Source organism: Pezoporus occidentalis, unplaced genomic scaffold (assembly GCF_034315485.1).
Source record: "Pezoporus occidentalis ecotype Australia unplaced genomic scaffold, CSIRO_AGI_Poc_V1 ctg133, whole genome shotgun sequence".
Lineage (NCBI taxonomy): Eukaryota > Metazoa > Chordata > Aves > Psittaciformes > Psittacidae > Pezoporus > Pezoporus occidentalis.
Window position 1 is genome coordinate 93,492 of NW_026913136.1, and position 23,676 is coordinate 117,167.

A 23,676-nucleotide genomic window follows, 5' to 3' on the forward strand; every position below is an offset into this window, starting at 1 on the left:
AAAAAAAGACTTTCCTGGGGCATGGCTGAGACCTCCCTAGGGAAGCCATGTCTTCTCAGTTGGAAAGAGGCATTTGGGCAGAGAACTGTGGTCTGGGTTTACTGGGACGGGAAAATTCTTTAACAAATTTTCTGAGCAGTGTTTGCTTTTGGCTGATCACTTTACAAATCCCTCTTCCCCTATTTACTAATGTCTTCTTCTGCCTCTTTCCCACACTGGAAGCAGTAGTCCCAGTGATTTGTGCCTCTCTTCTTTCTTTTGTGGGGAAATATTTTGGGGCAACCTGATTCGACTTCTCCATCTGGCTGCATGTCTGTCCTTCACTTTTTAGGCTGCATTCAGCAGGTAAGGAACAGGGTAACTCTTACAGAGGCAGTAGAGTGTTTGGCTCTATATTCCCTGTTTCCACTAGCTCACTAGCGCTGTGCTTGTTGGTCTGAACTATATCCCCAGGCAGGCAGGAGGGCTCATATGGCACTACCATGTGCCATCACATGGGTTTGAGCATGTTGCTTTGCTGGGTGAGCAGGACCCTGCTCTGTTTGCCCTCTGCTAAAGAAGAAAAGTGCCTGTGGGATCCTCCCTGCACAGCTGGATTCGATTTGCTGTGATTTGTATGTAGGGGGTTAACAGGCAGATTTTCCTTTCTTGGTAATAAAATCACTAGGTTATATGCTATTAGTTGAAAACTGACTCCATCAGTGTTTCAGTAGGTGAAGTGTATTAACAAGCATCCAACAACCTCATGGGCTATTTATTTAAACTAGTTATTTATGCTTTTTTTTAAAAAATGCTGCATGTTGAAAAGGGTGGAGGGAAGTCTCCCTGTAGCCCAGACCAAATTACTCCTCAGCCCAACCATTAAGCACTTCTTTAAGAGAAAAGAAACCTGTCCTATCTCCTCACTTGGAGACCAAGCTGTTCAGAGCCTGTCTGGTGTGATCTTTCTGGTTCAGGTTTTATTATTGTGCTATGCCACTAGCCCTGGGGAGTTTGTAAATGAAGTAGGCTCAGACCGCATCCAAGGCCTAGAAGCAGCAGGCTACTTTGTAGTATTACAGATGGTAGTAAGGAGTGGTTTTCCATGCCCATGTCATTCTATGTGTGGATAACTATATGCTTACTATGAAATTTTTCACATCCTGCTGCTACTTAAAGTGTTTATATGTAACCAGACTACAACCCACCAGTGTCCCCTTCACTTTTGGCCACATAAAACTGCATACTTTTATTTATATCTGCACAAATATAAAACTTTTCTTTGCAGAGGGCTTAAAGGCTTAAACAACACTCTTACTTTTCCCTTTTTTTCCACTTTCTAAGAGGTAAGCAATGTGTTAGCAGGAAGGATAGAGAACTGCAGCCTGGGCAAGCAGCACACCCTTTGTTCATTGTTTTGGCTTAAAAGCCCTTGTTATCAGAGTTTTATAAGCCCTATCCCTGGCTCAAGGCAGCTGAAGTGTCTCCCTGCTCTTCCCAGACCACTTGCTCTGCCAGCAGAGGGCAGTCTCCCGCCTGGTCTCTGTTCAGCTTCCAGTACCTAAAGGGGCACTACAGGAAATCTGGAGAGGGACTTTTTACGAGAACATGTAGTGGCAGCACAATGCAGAATGGCTTTAAACTGCCAGAGGGTAGATTCAGATTAGCCATTAGGCAGAACTTCTTCACTATGAAGGTGCTGAGGCGCTGGCACAGGTTGCTCAGAGAAGCTGTGGCTGCCCCGTCCCTGGCAGTGTTCAAGGCCAGGTTGGACAGGGCTTGGAGAAACCTGGTCTAATGGAAAGTGTCCCTGCCCGTGGCAGGGGGTTGGAATTAGATGATCTTTAAAGTCCCTTCCATCTCAAATCATTATGTGCTTCTGTGTTTGCAGACATACATGCCTGGAGTAGTTTAGCTGTGCTTACCTTGCCCTGTAACAGGGGGAGGAATAAATCTCCTGTGGGGAACCTTTCAGCACTACATTTTTCTGCTTGTTGCAGAACTGTTTTTTTTTTTTTCCTTGAGGAAAATGAGTAGGGAGAACAAAACTGGAAGCTTACTTTCCAGGTTTTGAAAGCTTTCGGTTTGACTGGTAACCGGAGCCATATACATAAGATGAGAATAATTATTGTATTGAGAACCTAACGTGGCCTGCTGTTCATTTTACATCAACATCAGCTTCTATACTTGTATTACTCAAAATGAATGACTGAATTCACATTGCCTTCAGCACGGTTGTTTGGGTGTCTCAGCTCTCTGGTCTTTGGCTGTCGTGAGTGTGTGTGTTTATGTGTGTGTGACGTGTCTACATCTGCAGTGTAGGTGTCTAAACAGCATACGAAGGAACATCATACTGGGGAAATAACTGCCAGTTAATCAGAGCAAAATCACTGTTCCCTTTTAGGTGAGACATTTTAGCATTGTTCAGAAAAAATGCTAGTTCTTTTTTTTTTTTATTTTTTTTTTTTTATTTCTCTCCTCCTAGTAGTTCTGACTATTTCTAGGTTTCCTTCTACATACACACTTGATACTTTGAGGAGGTGGAAGATCCATTGCTGAAGGTAGAAGCATCCTATAAGGAAAGACTGAAGTAGTAGTGTTTGCTTCATGCCATAGGTTGCTGAAGAGAATTACAAGATGTCTTTAAGTATTGCTGCATAGAAAGACAGGAGTATACTTTTACTGATTTTCATGATCCTAGGACCAGCAGTGGTGGCTTTATACTTCTGCAAGAGCAATAGAGGCAAGATATTAGCAAAAAAGAGTAAAGCAAGGCAAATAAAGAATTAAAACAGATACGTATAACAGGATGCAGAATCTTAATGGCTGGAGACTTTTAAAAACAAATTAAGACGTTTTCTTCCCCCAAGGCAGGTAGATCGTTTGCGCTTTGTGTAACAGCTGTGTGCTGTTATCATAATACAGAGTAAGGACAGAGTACTCCAATAGTTTTGCTAATTTGTTTGGCTTTTGTTTTTAAAATTAATAAACAACACGTCAGACAGCAGTAGTTAAATAAGTAACTTGCATTACTTGTACAAGAAGTTATGTAAATACAAGTTTGTACTTTTGTTTTCTTTTTAAAGGAGGAAAGTATCCTTTCATAAAATACCCAGCAATCCTTACTGAGATGCTGCCAACTCACAATTAAGAGGACAGATGTGTAAATAAATCTACACTGTGCAGAGACAAAGTAGTGGCTTTGTGTTTATCCTGTGCATTATTGCACATCTATTATTCAACATGTGAGCATCTGAATATGTTTTGCTATTAAACAAATGAAAATACTTCCCTTTACTGCTTTTTTTTACTACTGTACTAGAAATAGCCATATCATCATCATCATTGTTACTATTGTTATTAAGGAACTGTCCTTCATTCCATGCAGAACTATTATTTCACAAGCTAAAAGCACCATCCCTTCCTCATGTCATAGTCTATAAAGCACTCTGTGCACAGTGAAGCAGATCCCCAATTAAATGCATGTGCTATTAAAATTAAGAGAAGTATGCTATTGATTATAGAGGAACAAAATTCTAGGGAGATTTAAAAAAAACAAACCCAAATATTTTTATCTGGACAAAATAATGTACAATTATTAATATTGCACTTTTTATAAAAGAAATCCTAATAAATATACAGAAAAGATATACATTTACATACATCAAAAGACATTCTTCTTTTATTAAATAACAACTTACACTGATGCTTAGCCACACTATTTCTTGAAGACCCATTTGTAATAAAAGTGTTCACTGCCAGATGTGTTTTGAAGTAACCCAACTTGAGACAGTTTAATGTCATGAAGAACCTCGCACTGACCTCAAAAGCAGACTCCCAGATTTGCTGAAAAATCTACATGTCATGGAAGCTGTAACACAGCAGTACTCAAACAGCATTTCACTAATGTACCACAAGGCATGAGCCCCACTGGGGGTGACAGGAGAGGCACAGCCAAGCCTTTAATTTAGAGATGGTCTTGAACCAAAGCCTCAGGTCCAGATACATCTCCTTTAAAGTTTCACAATGCTCAAATGCTGTACTTTACAGATTTCCTCTAATTTTAGGGCCCTATTCTGAGCAGAGCAGAGAGGGCCCAAGAAGCATGAAATAGCAGGTTGAATAACTACTGCAGTTGGCCAGGGGTAAAGACTTACAGAACAGCATGCAAAATCATGCTGTGGGTTTTATACTTTTTTAGATTGTATCTGCAGAGTGTTATACATGGGCTTAAAAATGTGCTGCTTTATAGCACCTGTTTTGTGTGGAAGGCAACTGGAGGGAAGCAAGTTTCTTAAAAATTATTTGTGTTAGTCCTCTGGGCCTGATGCTGAATCTGTTCTGTTTCTACTGAGCAGGAATAATGGCAAGGAATCAGAATACATCTCTTTTCTACTTCTTTCCTGCTGCTTGCTTGTCTGCCAGGAGAGAGAAATTTCATGTTAGCATGAAACCTTTCCAAAACCTGAGGTTTGAAAGCTTCTGAACACTGGCAACTAGTACTCCTCTCTTTTCAAGTGTTAGTAGGATGCAGTATGCCGAGTAGCTTCTGTTACCATGGACACTTTCTATCTTTCCTGCCTGTGCTCTCCACAGGACAGCATTTTCAGGTTGGTACTACAGAGATCATACTTTATCTCCTATAATTATCACCATTACCTCACCTGTGTGCTGAGGGCAACTCTCCTATCCCTAATCCTCCCTTGCACACACCACCTGGTGTACTTCAGGCTCACGTTACACACTGTTTTCAATTTCCCCAGGCACCAGATCCTCAAAGATACCAGGATCTCCCACTGAAAAAGTTTGAAGGCCTGGCATGAGAAGGAGAAAGGGATTTAGAAAGACAGAAAGGAATATGATCTCATCTGTAACAGATTTATAAAGCAAAATCATATGCTTATGCTCTCAAAGTCATCTAAGATAGATGAAGTGTCTATATAGCTCATAGCTGAATGTTTAGTTTTGCCTTTTTTTTTTTCTTTTTTTTTTTTTTCCCTGCAGTAGCCCATGACCTGTCTAGCTGTTTGGTCATCTGATTCATGTTGTGGTGGTCCAATGTGAAGTTTTTATACTGATCCATTTCCCCATCTGTCTGCTAGTGTTTCTCCAGGCATGTACATGGATTATGGGGTAGCCCCACTTCTCTCAGGCCCATTGCTGGTGGCGTGGGCCTCACCGACTCTTTGTGGTCTACCCTCATGATCATGTTTCACTGCAGGATTTCCCAGATTCATAGAAGGGAAAACTTGTGAACAATGATTTGGTAAAAGGTTTTCTTTTCTTTCTTTTTTTTTTTTTCCACTTTTTCTTTTAGGGAAATAAATAAATAAAATGAAAAAGAGAATTCCGTTCCATTTATACTTTCTGTAAAAGTCCTTGCGTCATTGAAGCAAAGTCTGTGATCCCCTTGTTCCTCCATTTCCACTGCTTTTGTCTTCAAGCTTTTCCACAAGTCCCACAGCAACGTGATTTGAACTGGGTGAGCTGGCAGAGTTTGAGCTGCTTCGCTTTCTCACAGTACCTTGTGGTGTCTCTGCACTCCACTGCCAAAGGGGAAACAAAAAGGAGAAGTGGTGATGAAACAATGAAAGAAAGATTTCTTACCTGAAAAAATTTCCTGGGGTGGCCAAGAAGGGCTCCAAGAGAGCTTTGTGTTGGGAGGTCTCACTATGAGCATGAATTTCACTTGCTGAGCAGGACTTCAAGCGGCCAAAGGCTCAAAGGAGAATGTGGTGGGAGACTTCGCTTTCAGAGACCTAGGGAGAGGGCTTGCTGAGGCTGCTCTAACAGTGTCAGTTTGTCACCCACCAGCGTTTTACGGAGGCTTTAGAACAGTTGTTAGACCAGAGAAGAAGTAGTAAATAAAACTGGAAACCCAGTTAAAGAGAGAGTCTCAAAGGCACTTTGGCCAACCTTTTACACTTGAAGAGATAGTGTGGGGGAGTGTTACCTCAGCTGAGCAGGCGTTGTAGTGTGTGTGTTACAAGTGCATTCCAGAGCACAGCTTGGGATGGGGATGTTAACACACTTTTTGAGCTCCCCTAGGACTTTGGTCCTAGTATTTATTTCAACAATTTTGGAGGCCCACAGCCTCCTGCTTTGGAGCTCCAGACTGGAAAACTGTCCACCATCCCTGCAAGACCTTGTGGGTGTTGTTTCCTGAGGGAGTCCTACTTCCCATGCTAAGGCTGAGAAGAGGATCATCACAGGACATTTATACATAGCAGGAAGAGGCTGCAGTGACAGTAAGGGTCATGTGTAGTACTTGTAAGCTCCCTCAGCCCTTCCACTTCCATTAGGGCATCCCAAACTCAGCTCACATGTTTGGACCTGTGGAGTCTGCTTTGTCTACTGAGATGTAGCCTCAGAGTTGGTGTGGCTGCAGGCATGCACAAGCGGGTTCTGCTGCTCCTTCTGTGATGACTGCACAGCAGCTGGCTTGTGTGCTTGAGGATGGGATCTGCCCATCAAAATCAGCCAGCGAAGTGGGAGACAGGGCAAATGAGAAGATAGCAATTGAGGCTTCTGCTGTCTGGTGTCTCCCGAGTTGACACTGCCATAGCAGGACATAGCTTCCAAATAGGCACACTATCCTTTTTTGCCTTAAAAAAAAAATTGTAACTTATCTAGTCCTTTGGCAGGCCCAGTTAGTTGCTTGTCACCTGGGAGCAAGCAGCCTCAACTCCAGGAATTCCCATCGTCAACCTAGCCATTGGATTTAGACTTACTGTATTGTAGCTATAGCCAGCAGCCTGTCTGTGATTCATGCATTTCTTTCTGTCTGTACCATCAATGGAAAGTTAAGACTGCACCAGCCATTGCATACGCTATTAGGAAGGGGGTGTAATCCCAGCACTAGCACCATCACCAACAAACCACAATAGGCACCATTCCCTGCTGGGGCACTGAGTTTTGGACACTGCATTTTACACACGTTTGGGCTGGAGGTACCACAGGATGCCCAGCTACAGGTCCAGTGCTGCATTTCTGAGAGATGGCTCTGCTTCTTTCCTCCCCTCCTTGCCGCAGTGGCTCCCCTCCTCTCAGCAAAGTACCGTTTTCACAGGGTGTGATGTTGCAGCGCTGCCAGTTGGCTGGCCGTGGCCTCCAAGAGCAGTGATGCTCCATCACAGGCTTGTTGGTGCGGATATGCACACAGTCGACACGCCGGGACTGGAAGCCATAGTTTCCGCATGTAGCTGTGCAGACAGTCCACAGGCTGACCCTCCAGTGCACGCCGCAGAGGTCGGTCCAGCAGTTCTGGGTGCTCAATGGCCTGTGGGCAGGAGGAGAGAGGGGTGGACTGTCACCATGCTGCTCAGGGAGCAAATGCACATCACTCCAGGTGCCATGCAAGTTCTGGGGACAGCAAACCTTGCCTACCCCCAAATTAATTCACTCAGAGCACCATATGGGTCAGGTCTTCATGGGGTGAGGGTAACTCCAGTGCACTGAAAAACAGTTTGTAACTGCAGTCAAGGGCCATACCCTCAGCAGGCATGCACTAATATAGCACTACTGGAGTTAAATGACATCTGAATTGTTTAGGGATTTGGCTGAAATGCCCTCTCCATGAAGCGCCAAACCGCTGAAAAGGTGCAATGAGTGAAGTGGTGATCAGTAAGAGTCAGAAGGGCTTTGTAACCTTTTCATGGCTTTGCAGCCAGTGGGAAGAAAACCAGTTCTCTGAAACCCTCTTTTTCCCTTCTACACCGTCTTGCAGATGATGCATAGGCATACCTAGTTCCCACCTGTTTTTCACACAGATAATGAAAATACATGACTGGGAGCTAAAGAGCCAATTCTATTGATTTTCAGTCATGATCAGGCATGATTTATATGTAAATATGTCTTTACAATATTGACTGTAGATTTTATCTGCAGGAAAACAAAAGCTGTGGAGTCCCCTGTCTCCCCCAGTTACAGTGTTTGTTCAAATAAGTGAGAAGAAGAATGGCAGCTTAAGAAGACAGAGCACCGCCTTTCAGTTGGGATTTAGCATGTGTAGAAGACTTTCCACTTGCTGGCCAACTAGTGTTTTTTGGGGGGGCTTGTAGGAACAAATAGTGGAGCCTAGGGTTAAGCCTGGTGAGATTTGTACCATGTAACTGTATGGGTTGCAGCATGACTTCTTTGTTCCATCAGGAAAACCCCAAAGTTGCCAGTTAAGCCACTAGCTCATCCAACATCTCTGCAAAGGACAGTGGTTTCAGACAAAAGGGATTCCTGTCCTACCTTGGTAAGGAACTGCATTGATCAGATGACACAGAAGTCCCATCTTTGGTCTGGCAAAACACCTGTCTGTGCTGTACAGCCAGTCGTGGTCCAATGCAAGGCCCGTTACACTAAGAAAACAGAAAAATCACTCAAGGGAGGTAAAAGGCAGGACATGTTCCCTTTTTGTGAGACTGCCTGTGAAATAAATTGGGTACTGCCATTGAGCTTTGGAACACTTCCTGCAACTCTGCGGGCTTTGAAAGCTGAGCAGCCAGTCATCTTCTGCCCTACCTCAGTCTCCTCCAGCAGCATTAAAATTGCATTTCTAGATCTGCTCTGTAGACTCATTACCTCTCTTTTTCAGTAATTCAATCTTAAATACATCTGTTAGGACAGATAAAACACTTCCATGTCATTAGCCAAGAGGCTATGATTCATATAGGAAATCTCAGTGCATTCCTTTTATTGTGCATTTTGCAGCTTCTACTATCACAATTTACATGCAAAAAGTTAATAACTAAGAACACTCTGAACCAAGGCCATATTCCATTACATTTAATAATTTGAAAGCATTGCAGTACAATAATCAAAAGCAGCAAGCGTGACAAACACAGCAGATCTGCAAGCTTCCTACAGTACTGAGGTCACCCTAACCTATTCAAGCTTATCAAGCACATGTTACTGTTTAACTCTTCTAATCCTCTCCTTCAATTAAATGATAATTAGCTATAGGTATGAAGCATGTACTTGTGTCCTTTTAAAATTATATTAACCATTAGGAAAAAGTTGGTTGTTTTGGTTGTTTTCTTTTGTTTGTTTTTCCTTTTTCTTTCCTAAGTGTGTGGAAATTATTTTCAAGAACAGACTGAGGGTTGAAGAAGGGGACTTCAGTGTGAGGGAGGAATTTTTGCCGGGGAGGGGGGGGGGATGCTGACACATCTTCTTCTCCCTCTACCTTCCATAAGTGGGAGCCCTATTTCATATGCACTCCTCACATAATACTTCCTTTCTGCTGACGTTTCTTCCCTCTCTGACAACTGGGAGAGAGAAGCAGTTACCGTCAGAGACTTACTGCCACATTTCCAGATGCTCCCAGTCAATCCCCTCATTGAGCAGGGTGGATGGATATGTTTTTCATTGGAGTGTGTATAGTACTTTTGTATCTGCAGAGGCTATATCCTTCATCACCAGCAAGCCTGAGTCACTAGTTGTACAACATTATGGGGGATTACATAGCAGAGATCAAAATGACACTAACATTAAATGAAGGAAAGGAATTAATTGTAGAAGTGGGGATAGGGTGGGTAGTCCATTTATTTTCTCTGTGAGTTTGGAAAGTTGGTCAGTTGATACCCTATGATACTACAAGAAGGTCATTGACCCATTGAGTCAGTGATACATTCCTAACTGTAGTTAAAACAGCAGTCTTCTGGCTTGGAGACAGAGCTGTACAGGATCATTTGGGGCTTGTTTTTTTTTCTAAGCTAGGAAGAAGAAATATTACATTACAATGCAGGGGATAGGTCTAACAAATTAATTCAGACCTCTCTAATTGTCTCAGATGAGTATGCTGTCATGGGGAACAATTTAGCCCATAATGATCTACAAAATAAGGATGACATAACTGACTTTTTGCAAGGATAATCCAGTTCTTACCTGGAATTCTACAGGGAATGAAATAATTTGCTTCTTTCATGTAAAAGGATAATTCCAAGCTCTACTCATAAATATAATACAATAATTCATTCACCTTTCGTGGGAAAACTTCCAGTATACACAGGCAAGAATGAAATGAAGCTGTTTTCAAGTAGTGAACATAACAAGTTCTGCTAGCTGAAGACAGTCTTTAATACCAACATTGTAAAAGATCCTGATGCAGTGCAATGTGCTGTGCATATTAGCCCAAATAAATATAGAATGCATGTGATTATTAATAGCAATCGTATTACTCTAACCTCTAATAAAATGATACAGTATTTGCCATTGTTTTCAAATTTACACATGCTTCTTAGAAAAGGAGGCAAAATATTTCATGACAGCTTGCTGTATGTTGAGACTTACAGTTATTAGTCTGGGTAATTATTTCTTAGCCTCTTCTTCCAAGGCAAGAAGTCTCGCTTCTATACTGACTCATCATTTCAATTAGATGTATGACTACTTTTGCTTTGACAAACTGCTTTTCTTCTTCCCTTCAAAAACCTTTCTTTCACCAGAAGTGATGTTAACGTAGTATTGGTATCTGGTGTAACCTCAAGTAAAATTGGCTTCTGTGGATTTAACCCTGTCTCTCATTTAACCTGGAATACTATAGCCCCATGTGAATCACCATTCTGGAAATCTCTGGGCTGAAATCTGTGAGTTTTTACCCCTTAGTTTGGACTGTAGTGGACTCATCAACTTTCACATATGGCTCAGTCAAGCTGGAGTGGAGAGTAACGGAGGAAAGCACATAGTAATAACTGGTCCCAGGCTATAACTGGTAACATATTGACAAGCGTCTTTTCAGGAAATCTCATAGCTCACAGAGACAAAGACATAACTCTTCTGTGGATTCCCACAATAAAGTTATTTAAATACTTAATAACTTTAAATACTTAATAACATTTGCTATTTATGGAGTGAAGCTTTTTAACATCTGATCATTGTATGAAGCTGCAAGGAGAGAATTTGAATATCTGCAAACCAGCATGAAGTAGCCTGAAAATGCAGTTAGCCCTCCATTCTGCTCTTCGTCATAAAGCAAATCAAGAAAGGTCCCATTTCTTTAGCATTCTCAGGCAACATCAGCAACTTTGTAAAACTGGCTTATTGTACAGCCCCCTGTCCCTAACCTATCACAGTAATCAGTCCTGACTCCTGCCAGCCAAAACTGAACACTCACTAGGTGATAAAGGAAAATAAAACTTGGAGAAGGCTGTTTCTCAGATGTGTCACCTGTCATTATAGAAAGGAGTTTCAAACCTTTCCACTGGGGATGATACAGGGATTTCCAGTAAAAGCCTTGTTTACAAGCAGCATTTCTAGGGATCGTGGGAAGCTACAAAAATCCAAGCATGGCATGCATCAGACATGGAGCTGAAAGAGATGAGTAGCTTAGTTGCCTCCTGAAAAGCCTGCAGACTGTAAGCTAAAGATACCAGGGTGAAAATCACTCCTCTCATTTTCTGTCTTTTTCTAGCCCACACTATTGAGGCTGTCCTTGGACTCCTGGCTTGTTCCTTACCTGGCCCCAGGAGGAGGCAAACCACTCAACACAGGGCTGCCTATTACAATTCTGTGTGTCCACAGGGCGCTTCGACACCTGGGCACAAGCCTCATTTGACATTGGGACAGAATTGCCTTTCACTGTCAGGCGCTGACACGTCACTCGCCGAATCTGGATGCCTCCACCGCAGCTCTGTGTGCAAGGAGACCACGACGTTACCATCCACCTGTGAGAGAAAGGAAAATAGGTCAGGGAGCAAATGCATGTCACCATCTGCAGGATCACTGATGTCAACAGATCTTTATTTATTAGATCAAAGAAAGGCAACAATGGCTGGTTCATTTAGGGTGCAATCCTGCAAAGTGCTGAGTACCTCAGCCTCCCATAGTAATCACTGAAAAGTGCTCAGAGGATGAAAGCTGAGAAGAGCACATTTTTAATTACACTATCTCTCAAGGCTCTTTGGGCCCAGAATTAATTTTGTAGCCTTTAAGGCTGTTTGTAAAGGCTAAGTATTCCTAGCCCAGGCACAGGAGGTGGACATGGCTGCTTTTACACCAGCGTGCCGCAGAGGCCTCTGCCACAGGCTACAGTCACAATGCAGCACTGACTAGCCCATTTACACCCCTTAGCATGGAAAACTATGCCTGTAAATTCACTGGAGTAGCTCACAAGCCACTTTGAACTTGCATCTGACAGAACAGCCAAAAGCCTGCTGGGTCCTGCTGGCATCTGCCTGCTTTGTTATGCCCCTACAACTAGGATAATCCAGAAAAGCCTGAAGATTGCTCAGGGATGGGGCTGCTGCACAGTGAGCTAAAGGACAAAGGACACCTTTCTTTTTTCTCTTCAGCTCAGCCATGCATTTGCCATCTGAGGCTAAGTTTCTGAACTTCTATGTGCTGGGGTTTAAAAAAATCCAGTCTAACTAGTAAAAGCCTGGAAAATAATATTCCAGATCCAAACTCTTACAAAGATTGACAACGCGTTTTGCCTCTTCAAGGATCATGAAGTGAAACATTCATACACTTGGGTTTAGGAAGGTGATAGGTAGGAACAGGAAGGATACAACTGGTTAATTAATAATAACAGATCTTCAGTTTCCTGAAGAGTTTTATGGTCAAGTCAGCAGTTTGCTTCATTAAGTTTCAGGATATTCAACATGATTTGTGTGTTACTAGGAGGAAAATAGTTCCTGTCACATCTCTCACCAGCAATGTTTATGATTACAAAATAGGCATAGGTGGTTTCCATTCCCATGGAGAGGCATCCATTACTATTTCTCAGTCTTCTGCAGGTGATTAACTCCCATGGTCACAGAAACAAGTATATAAACAAAAACGTTCCCAGTATGGAAAACAAAAACGCTGCTGCTATTTTCATGCAGTTTGGTGAGGTGGAATCTGAAATTTCTACATCCCTCATAAAGCTCTGCTCTGCATTTCAATCAAGTTTTGTTTCCAAGCTTACATCTCACGAGTTTCTCAGGAGCTGAGGGAGGACTGTGGGCTGCATTACAATTCAGGGAAGGTATAAAAAGACATAAACCATTCCCATGGAATTTACTGCCATAACCAAGGAAAACTGTTGCTAATGAGCGTGTTTCATATTTCTTCAAATCTCTTTTGGTTTCCATGTTATGACTCAGCTGGCAGCTCAGAAAACACTTGCCTGAAAAGAGGGGTAGGATATATTTTTAAAGGTAATCAAACAGAGCCCTGCCTTATATCCGAGACACAGCAAGAATGGTAAATCTGGCCACTTACTTTTCATTGGGTTACTTAGCCTTTCCTTGCCTTAGCTTAGCCTCTTTTTTTAATGTGAGTCCCAAATCATTGTTGAAGTTGTACTGAGTTTCTGTTGAGATCCTGACTAATTTTAAGTGCTTGTATACTGAAACACACCATGTCCACAGTGGAAATAAGGGAGAGGAGGGAGTAAAAAACCAGAAAAATATGTAAAAGCATATTTACACATCTCAGCTAAGGAGCCATTGAATTGTAGAAGTAGGACACTTTTAACATGTAGGGAGTGTAACACTACACTGAATCTGTGGATAGCCATTCAGGATGTATTTTTATTTGCACCAAAGGGTGTCAAAGAAGGAAAGTGTTTTGCATGGAGAGGAGGCATCAGAGGAAGACCTAAAGTGTAGTTATAAGTCTTTCAAGATGTCCTGGCTCCATTGTGTTAAACAGTAACTGAAAAGCAGGGCATTACAGTGGCAGAGAGTCAAAATCCCAAGGAAATCACAAGCTAGCAATCTCAAAAATGAGGCAAAACTCAGTCTGATCCTGCTTCATACCCACTAGATCTGACATGATGTGCCCATTTTACAAAATATATTTGTCCTGGGTTCAGCAGTAGCAGTCATGTTTCTCCTTCTTGGTAGCTGGTGCAGTGCAGTGTTTTGACTTTCGGCCTGGGAACAGAACTGATAGCGATGTTTTGGTTTGGCCAAGGACTTTGTGAGCCTCATGCTCTGCCAGGGAGGAGGGGAAGCCGGGGGGAAGCAGAGACAGGACACCTGACCCAAACTGACCAAAGAGGTATTCCATACCACAGCACGTCATGCCCAGGATGTAACTGGGAGTTAGCCGGAAGGGCGGGGAGACTGCAGGGTTGGAGGAGGTATTGGTCGGAGCTTGGTTGGGCCTGGGGGGCGAGTTATCGGTCGGCTGGTGGTGAGATGATGTATTCTCTTCCCTTGTTATTTCCTTTATCATTATTATCATTGGTGGTAGCAGTAGTGATTTGTGTTATACCTTAGTTACTAAACTGTTCTTATCTCAACCCGTGGGAGTTGCATTCTTTTCGATTCTCCTCTCTGTCCCTCCGGGAGCAGGGGGAGGGCAAGAAAGGGGGGGAAGTGAGTGAACGAATTACCTGACTGGGTTTAAACCACGACAATATTCCACTCTGCTAAGGAAATTCTTTGCAGGTGAAGCTATAGTCCTGACCATATTGATGTTCAGGCACCATAAGAACTCAAAGCACCAGAATAGCTCCTAAATCTAGCTTCTTGTCTGCTATATGGTTGGGATAAACTGATACGAAGCCAGGTGGAATGCAAAAAAGATGTGACCATACAATACCCACATGTATGCAGCACAGAATAGGCATGATATTCACATGCAACATAGACTGAGGCTGGAATCAACCAAGACTACACAAGCTATGAACTTTGCTAATAAAGAGTAGGCAATAGGTTCTCTATTTTTTTCTAACCTAATTACTGAAGGAGTAAACTCTCTTTCTACCGTGTAATGTCAGTTTTTCCTAAATGTTCCTACAAATTCCCAACTGATTAGGTTAAGCACTCATATATTCCCTTTTAGCCATGACTTTCCTCCAGACAGGCACCAGAGAGGGTGCAATGGCATCATACCCAGTTCAATGAACTCTTCCAGCACATCTTAGAAGCGTGTAAGACATTTTAACATGAGACAGACAAACCGTGAAGGGCAGTCTCTCCTGTTGCATGCGATGGGCTGCAGGGCTGGCTTGGGCTTCTCTTTGCAGTAGGATATGTTGACTTCAGCCCCATCCAGTAAGCACCTCAGCTGGGGCAGCTGTATGCCTTTGTGGCCGCAGGAAGCTGAACAAGCCATCAGCTTGTCCACTGACCACTTGTATTCTGCCAAAAAGTGTGGAGGAGGCATGTTAACACTCAAAAACTGCCATCAAGAGGCCCTTAAAAAAGAGAGTTAGAGGCATTCTCCAGGATTAAATATTTGGACTCACACGAAGGGGAGCTAACTATGTCTACAAGGCATCAAGCAATGAACAAGATGGAACAGAATTCCAGATGATGTAAGCCACTGTCTTTCATGTAAAAAATGCACCATTTTTTTTGTGCTTAGAAGCATCAGGCATGGAAAGTGAATGATATGGTGGAGCAGTTAAGTAAAGCCAGAGGCCAGTGATGCAGGGCATTATGTCTATAGTTTTAAAGGGATGTGATTTAATGAAGTGTGGTTAATTGTAGCTACCAGCAGTATCTGTGATTCTGTGATCTTACAACAGTGTGTTTCTCACCAGGTAGATCATACAGATCATCCATCCTGAAGATGAATGAGGAAGTTGCAACACAATTTTATGACAAAATTTAAGGAAAAGTCAAATTCTTCACCATCCTTCATTCCTGATAATTGGAGCCATGAAAGCTGCATTTTCTGTTCCAACCCATTTGCACTTCTCTGTTCTGTGGCTTTATCACCTTCAGCTTATTTCTACAGTAGACATAACAGTTGCACCATTTTTGCAGGTGAAGGATTTTCAAGCAAGACAAGACTGTGAAATAGTGACTTTAGCAGATGAGCACACAGGCTTTTTAAGTTTAGAGGTTCAAATTATGACATCTTTATCTTGAATTTCTGGACAAGAAAGTTGTCCAGACTCAGCAAGCATAAGCATATCTTGAATCAACATGGTATGTTTTATGCTCATCAGGCCAGAAATACCACGTACGATTTTGGTAAAATAAAACATAAGAGACTCTAAGGTACCTCGTAGTCCTGCAAATCTATATTAATGGCAATAAAACATCAAAACATCCATTTCCTGCTGCATATGACAGTCCTGGCTTCAGAGAGGAAAAATCTAAGGTGAGAAAGGCAGTGCAGGGAAATCCATGGCAAGAGCTTCATAGGGCTTCACTGAAACTGTTAAGTTACCTTGTATAGCCAGGGATATTTTTTGTGTAAGTGACCCAGCCTCATTCTGAGCAAGGCAGCTGAATTCACCACCTGGAGCATCACTAACATTGAGTATCTGAAGAATCTGTCCTGCTGCCAGGAGACGATGCCGCAGACTGAGTGGCTTACCAGAGTAAAGCCACGTGATGTTCGGGGTTGGATGACCATCCACAGCACAACCTAAAAACAGGGACGTGAAAGAAACCTGCTAAGTACTGAACATGCTGCAAAATTACATGCTTTGAAGTGGTCAAAATTAGGGGAAAAAGATCAATTCCATCCTGTTTTCTCCTCATTTTCTCACTATGAGAAATAGGAGTATTGTGATAATGAGTACCTTCTCATCAGTTGGAAAAAGAACGATTATACAAAAGCCAGTTAATCAAGTTGTTATGATTTAACTCCAGCCAGCAATGAAACACCACACAGCCTCTTGCACACTCCCCTCCAGTGGGATGGGTGAGAGAACTGGAAGGGTAAATAGGAGAAAACTCATGACTTGAGATAAAGACACTTTTATAGGGAAAGCAAAAGCCATGCATGCAAGCAAAGCAAAACAAGGAATTCAGTCACTCCTTCCTGTGGTAAGGCAGGTGTATGCACAGTTTGCATACCCTGGCAAAGACTTGTAAGTTGCCTTACTTATCTCCTGGGGAAAAAGAAAATCTAGGGTATTTGTGTGGTGCAATCCATCCACACCAATTGCAGGGATGGGGAGCCATAAAATCCATGTGCAAGGGATGGTATATGTTGGACTGCTTGTGGCTTAGGGTAGTACTTCACTTCCATGCATATCACTTATACTTAAAAGGTCTGGCTAATGTTCTGTGAATGCAATCTATGCTGATTGTTATTTTGTTATACTGCAGTTTTACACTCTTGTTTATATTAGTATGTATGTGTAGTGAATTACTTTATTGTATACCAAATATCTTCTGAAAGAAGTTTATTATATAAACAAATAAACATAAAAGTATATTATAAAAACAAATGTGGCATGAAAATTCACACTAGCACTGTTCAAAAAGAGCTAGATATAGAAAGGAAGAGCACAGATTCAAAATACTAGAAATGGAAGAGTGTTTTAAGATTAAGGAAGAATTGCATCAGCTGATATTTCTTCATTATCTCCATGCCATTGGATTATTATTTATTATTCACTAAGACAAACAAGGATGTAAATATGATGCCTTTGCAGCTGCATTACACAATGAACAGACACTGAAATGTGACTTTTTGTTACAGTTTTTCCTTTCATTCTTGTCTGTCCACCTGAGGAGATCCTCAAGTAACATGTACTCAGCAAGTACGGCTCCTAAAAGAGAAGTGAGATGCCTTATAGTTACTGAAATCAAGATTTTTTTAAAATATTTCAATTTCCCTTTAAAGTTTGTCTATACTGTACTGAGGTGCCTATCACTGCAAGAATAAAAATACTATTTTCATTGATCTACCCACAAAGGCTGAACAGTTTGATTTCCAGCCATTGTAAAGACCAGATCTCTGTGACTTGAGCATCACATTACCTTGTTTAGGAATCCTTGCTACCCTTCTTTTGACTTGGGTCACTAACTAACGCTAGGGACTGGGCTGCTGTAGTCTTGTCTGCCTGTTGTCCCTAAGCATACCTCCAATTACACTATTCCCATGGCAGAAGATGCTGCCTTGCCCGCGAGAACTTAAGCTTTCTTGCTCGTATGAACAACTCATACAAAATGGAAAAAGTCAGTGGTTACCCGTGGCATGTCCCAGCCCTTCTTATGCTAAGAGGTAGATACATAGCACTGGGGAGAACCCATCTGCTCCCTGGGAGGATAAATACTGGGCCTCTTGCTGCTGCAGTGGCTACACAACTCTTTGCTGTGTCCCCTGTTGTGGGCATGCCCTGCCTGCCTGGAAAGGTGTGGGCTGAATAAAGCTGCCTTTTGTAGCTGGTTCACTTTGTGTGCAGTAGGTATAACAGAGAGCAAGGTCTCCTGGGTGGGAGGCAAGTGAGGCACACGGTAGGCACTGCAGTTGCAATGACAGTGTTTTGCTGGTAAAGAAATAGTTATTACAGATGGCGATTGAAAAAGAAGGAAAACGGGAAGTAAAAGGCAGAATGTGAGAGTGCAAACTTCTCACAATAGTCTCCCCTCTTCCCTTTTCCCCTTTTATTTGTAAGGCAATGAAAAGATTTCAGCCTCACAGGTTTAAGGCTGCCTAAGTTAAATCCAATGGAAAACAAAGGAATATTTAGGAAACGGACAAACTTAGTTTTGATTTTGCCTACAGTATTCTAATTTTTTATAATTGGCTTGTCTTTTAAGATGATTGCAGTGATTTCTATAGGTCAGCATATAGCCGTGACAACTGACAAAGACATGCTGTGAGCTTGGTTTTACTGTTTGCATTTGCAAACAGTCTGCACAGAATCAATGAAGAAAGCAGAAAAGTCAGTTTGATGAAGAGGAACTGAAATTGTCTTCAGCGTGCAAAGGGTCCTAGTTCATACCTGTTTTTCTTTAAAAATGTTTATTGTCAGGCAAAACATTATAGTCTTCCTAGAACTGACTATCTTCTTCAAAGATATATATATAAAATGTGAGCTAAAGAAACAGCCAGCAACCAATAACATGGGGGAAACCCCCCAAACACTATTCCTGAGATAGATACATTCTACTAGTAATTATTACTTTTTTTAACATTTACAGTAAAATTTTACTAACTCCTATCACCCACATTTCACAAGTGACATTTTCATATATGTTTTCCACGTGTATGGATACATAAGCTGTGGGCTAATATTTTATGCGTATTAAATGAGAAACAGAGCACAATAAAAAAACTAAGTAACACATTCATCTTTGGAAATTGTTTCCTGTTTCTGAGTAGCATAGCCTGGATATAAGCATGCACTTGTATGCAGTTTGCATTCACTGGTATTAATGTTCAGCTATGTGCTTGTAGTCCAGTTTTACCCACTTGCTATTCATCAGTGACAACTCCTTGCAAAACAGGAAAATGTTTGTGCTGCTTTAGTTAAAAGTACTTTGAATCAACAACAACAAAAAAAGGCTGGACATTGTAGTACATCACAAAGTACAATAAATGTAGCATAGGAAGTTCACAGGGATCTTCAGCTAGACTTATGAATCACAAGGCCTATGTCCCTGCATCTGCAAGTCACAGACATGTACCTGTCCAAACATAAAATTGGTAGACAAAAGATGACTGATGACTACTATCTGAAATGCCTGGCAAAGGAGGGAAGAAGGGATTTGGTAGCAGAATTATTAATTATATTAAACTGAAATAAAGCAAGCTAAAAAACCCTCTATAATTCTGTGCTTCTGTATGTGTTTTACTGAACCCTGACAGAAAAATGTGGCAGACCACAGTTCACTGGAGTAAAGTGATAAATTATAATGCAGATACAGAAAAACCTGACAGTATTTTCACTCTCGTCTCTACATTCAAAGAGTTAAAATACACTTTCATAATAGAAATAAGATTAAGGATGAAATGAAGAACAAAATGCTTGGAACAAAATGCAGAGAAGCCACAGATCAGTCTGAATAGATACAAGCTTGGTGTGGAACTACTATGTGTACTTCATATTTTACTACTGTGTTCACATTATGTAGGTGGGATCAAACTGGCACAGAGAAATACTTCCCCATTTTCCTGACATACCTGATTTTGTCCTTAGGTAACTGAAATGAGAAACGAGTGTTAAACCGAATGGAGTTAAATTTAATTCCATCCTGTACGTAACATATGAAAGAAAATTTGACAGGATGTGTTCAGCTTTTTAAAATACTTTCAAACCAAATGAAGGTAGGTAAGATCTGGCCTGAAAATTGTATTTGTTTAAACCCATCTTGCTGAAATGGCAAAGCTAATAGAAAAGCTTTTACAGTTTGTTTTACGGGGAAAGACTTTTCAGTATAGTACAGTGTTAATTTAAACAGACACTTAACTCAGGGTGTTATGCAAATTACTTCTTAGTGCTTTCATACACTAACTGAAATAAAGATTATAAAAAGTAATGTGATCCTGCAAATCCCCAAAAGAAAAAAATAGTGTTAATGTAAGTATAACCTTTAATAGTTTTAAGGAGGTCAAATGAACATGAATTTATGCTAGACAAGGAAAGCCACGTATTTGGGAAATTCCTGAAATAGGCCACTACTGATGACAGTAGGTTTTTAAAAAGTAAGCAATTAAAAGAACTATTTATGGCTCCAAAGGAGCAGTTGAAACTTACTATGCTAAACATATGACATGTTTTTTAAACAGTTCTCAAAGCACCTAAACAAGTTACCTAATGCCACACATGTTGTTGTTATTGGATATCATTTACATAACATTGTAAATTTACACCGTATTCAACAAAAATTGAGTTAGGCCCATTCCGTGCCACACAGAGGCTGTAAAAAAATGTTCCCAAATATACAGCCACATGGTGGGCCCATTAAAAAAGCAAGGAATTTTCAAGCTCTGGTAGTAATACTGTTTTAAAAAAATTACTCTCACAACAGGAATCCTACACGCTGAGAAACTTGTATAAATGAGGATTGCACTGAAAACAATCACCAATGGAAAATCATGAAACTAAAGCCTATGAGAATGGCTATGGCATGCTGAAATGACCTCCTGAGGTAACTTTGGTTTGTTCAGAGCATAACATAAATGGAAAAGGAGTAGCAGTAAGCCTAAACTTTTGCCCCACCATTGTTACAGCTCCAGCTTGTACGAGTACACTAATGGGAGAAAAATAACACTCAAAGAGGTGAATGGGGCAAGCAATACAATACAAGGAGTTCAACAAAAGACAGAGCAAGAGCTAATGCATAACACTGTTTCCTCAGGTTGCAAAGGTCAGTGCTTTCTGTATTTCTTGAGCCAAAATCAGCTTGCTACATCCTAACGCATCAGCAGCTCAGGAAACTAACAAAAACAGAGCAGAGGAGATGAAGGACAGATAGGTTCAGGAAAGCTAGTGCTGCTTGTTTCAGAGAGGCTGTAACTTCTGTCCTGTTAACAAAATGCTTTAGCCATTTTTGAGAGGTTTTAAGAACCAACATGGATGGAGAGGGTGCTTCAGAACTTAGAATGGACAAGTCCTTTTGTCAATAGGTCAGAAACTGACAGTATTTGAAAACTCCCTTAACACTTACTCTAGAGCAAAGCTTAAGCTGTGGAAGAGGCTAAAAGACCTTTTCTGTGAAGGAGCTGGCAGAATGACAGGTCTCCAGCCTGGGATACCTGTGGCAAATCCAGTACCCCTAGTTTTTCACCAAAACTTGCCTTGGTGGATCTCTGCATCATTTATATCTATGTTGGAAAATAATCAGTCTCAGTTATCGTGGAAAAGCTTAGAGACACAAGTTCAAGGGCTGCAACTCTTACCACAAACCCAAAATTAAAACATGTTGCCTAGAGGCTAGTGATGTTATTTTATGTGGCAGCATTTGGACCACTGCTGTAGATCAGTGGTTCTCAGATTAGCTCATTCATGGCACCAAACAGCAGTGAGCAAAAAACTCCAAGGCAGCAGATTGCCTAGAGGACCTTGGTCTTTTGACTGTGTTTTCAGAGTTTGGAAGAGACAGGACTGGTGTCTGATTGCCTGGAAAACAAACACTAGGACTAGTGTCTGATTGCCTGAAAACCCTCCACTCTATCAGCATGGTCAAAATGTTCAACCAAGCAGGGGTATCTGCTTGTATATCACATACTGTATACACTGTATACACTTTACAAATGAAAAGCCACACATTTCAGTGAAATGCTACGGTATAGTCTGATGTGGAAGGAAGATACTGCAATACTGTATGATCTTTACACAATGTTTAGAATGTAATCAATGTGTTAGAATATGATTGGTGAATTAATTGCAATGATAATGGCATACTCTTGATATTAATTTTAATTCTTATTTTGGTAGAAATGTCACTTAAGTGGGAATTCTCATAAATTAGTGTGACAAGGCAGACCTTTCACTGAGAAAAATGGAAAGCATTAGAAAACACAATTAACAGAACAGATTATCCCATGAATGCAACTTTGTCCTCATCACAGTGGATTATTAGTGTAAAATAAACTTCTAAAAAATATTATTTAATATTAGAACTGTTTGTCAAACATGATGGCCAATTTATTATAGAGAGTGAAGAGGAAGAACAAGATGTGTAAAATAACTTCTCAGATAGTCATGATTTTAACCTTTAAATCTGCAGATAGGCAAATACTAGCCATAGATTTGAAATGGGCCCCTATAATAAAAAAGGAGACTGAAAACCCTCCTGACCTTTGGTCTTTGGCTCTAATGTAGTGGGCCTTTTCAGAATAAGTCACTTATTCATACTGCAAAAGCAGGCCATTGCAAGCAAAGTGGCACTTGGACATCTAAGTGACTCTACAAGAAAACAAGGGGGATAAACTATTGACAATAGAAGAAGAATGAGAGGGAAATACTTGCTTTGGTAAGGGGAATCCTTTGCATCTTTTTTGTGAAAGGGGGCTTTTTACTACTTTTTTCCTAACAAGAGCTTCATCGCCAAATAACAGTGGTGTTTGCAGAACAAGAATTTGTAGTCCAGCTCTTCATCTTCTGAAGCAGCAATGAAGTTGGCAATAAGGCTGCTCTAACTCTGTGGACACTGGGGATAATGTATAAAACCAGAGAGAAGTCTGCTTTCTAGGACTGTGCCTGCAGTGCTTGCAGCTAGTACAATCAGGTTCTGATTTGTGAAGTGAATATATTTGATATGGAAGTCATCAGGGGGAACACAATAAATATGGAGCAAGAGTATTTTCCCTTTTTTTTTTACAATTGACAGTACTTTTTTTTTGGTAATAAAAAGATAAAAAGTACACTTTACTATCTAACTTTACAGTTATTCTCAGAATCTCCTACAAATAAGGACGTTTTCTTGCTAAACGTACAAAACTGGATAGATGCAGCGTAGCCTTGAAAACTGAAGATTCAGAGTCCTATGCTGGGGACAACAACAAGCTCCCAGTAAATGAACTGGAGAATATGTAGTCAGAGAGATAAAAAGGGGGAAGAACCAGGTTTCAAATCACAGAATCACAGAATCCTAAGGGTTGGAAGGGACCTCAAAAAATCATCTAGGTTTAGTCATATCTTCAGATTCCCTAGAATAACCATTATAATCCAGGATTTGCATTGCATTCATTTCATCCAAAGAATAAAAACAGAATAAAGGCCAAGACTTTATATAATGATGACACCTCCTCTTTCATTCAAAAAAATTGCTGCTTTTTTGCCAGAATGTGAACGTTTGATCAGGATACAATGAGCCTTAAGAATACACATTGCAGCTATACACAACAGCTACCATTATCTCAATCTTTAATTTTTGTTGTTTGTCTTTTCTCTTTTAAATATATTGCTTAAGTTTTGCGCTGTGCTAAGTAGGATTTAGATTTTCAGTTCATTTCAGATCCTAGCCATCTTAACAGTTTATGCTTCCATTTCTCAATAAATTCATGGCCCTGTGCTGCAATCTAAAATGAAAATGCATCTCTTCCTTTGGGCGCCTCATAGAGTCCAAAGCCATTATT

At 41.0% G+C, this 23,676-nt stretch overlaps 1 protein-coding gene across 3 annotated transcripts in view; it reads right to left on the bottom strand.

Annotated features, from left to right (window-relative positions):
- Positions 1–2,424: 2,424 nt before the first annotated feature.
- ADAMTSL1 (ADAMTS like 1) overlaps positions 2,425–23,676 on the bottom strand; it is a 400,708-nt gene continuing 379,456 nt past the window's right edge. For 2 of the 3 annotated variants that reach the window (XM_062608990.1, XM_062608992.1), the window contains 5 exons: positions 16,081–16,281; positions 14,861–15,041; positions 11,423–11,630; positions 8,218–8,327; positions 5,956–7,258 (listed from right to left, as the gene is read on the bottom strand). In XM_062608990.1, coding sequence (XP_062464974.1) covers positions 6,847–7,258; positions 8,218–8,327; positions 11,423–11,630; positions 14,861–15,041; positions 16,081–16,281 — 1,112 coding nt within the window. In that variant the 3' untranslated portion in view covers positions 5,956–6,846. Of the gene's footprint in view, positions 5,526–5,955; positions 7,259–8,217; positions 8,328–11,422; positions 11,631–14,860; positions 15,042–16,080; positions 16,282–23,676 lie in introns of those variants that run through there. The other variant, XM_062608991.1, reaches the window with a different exon arrangement.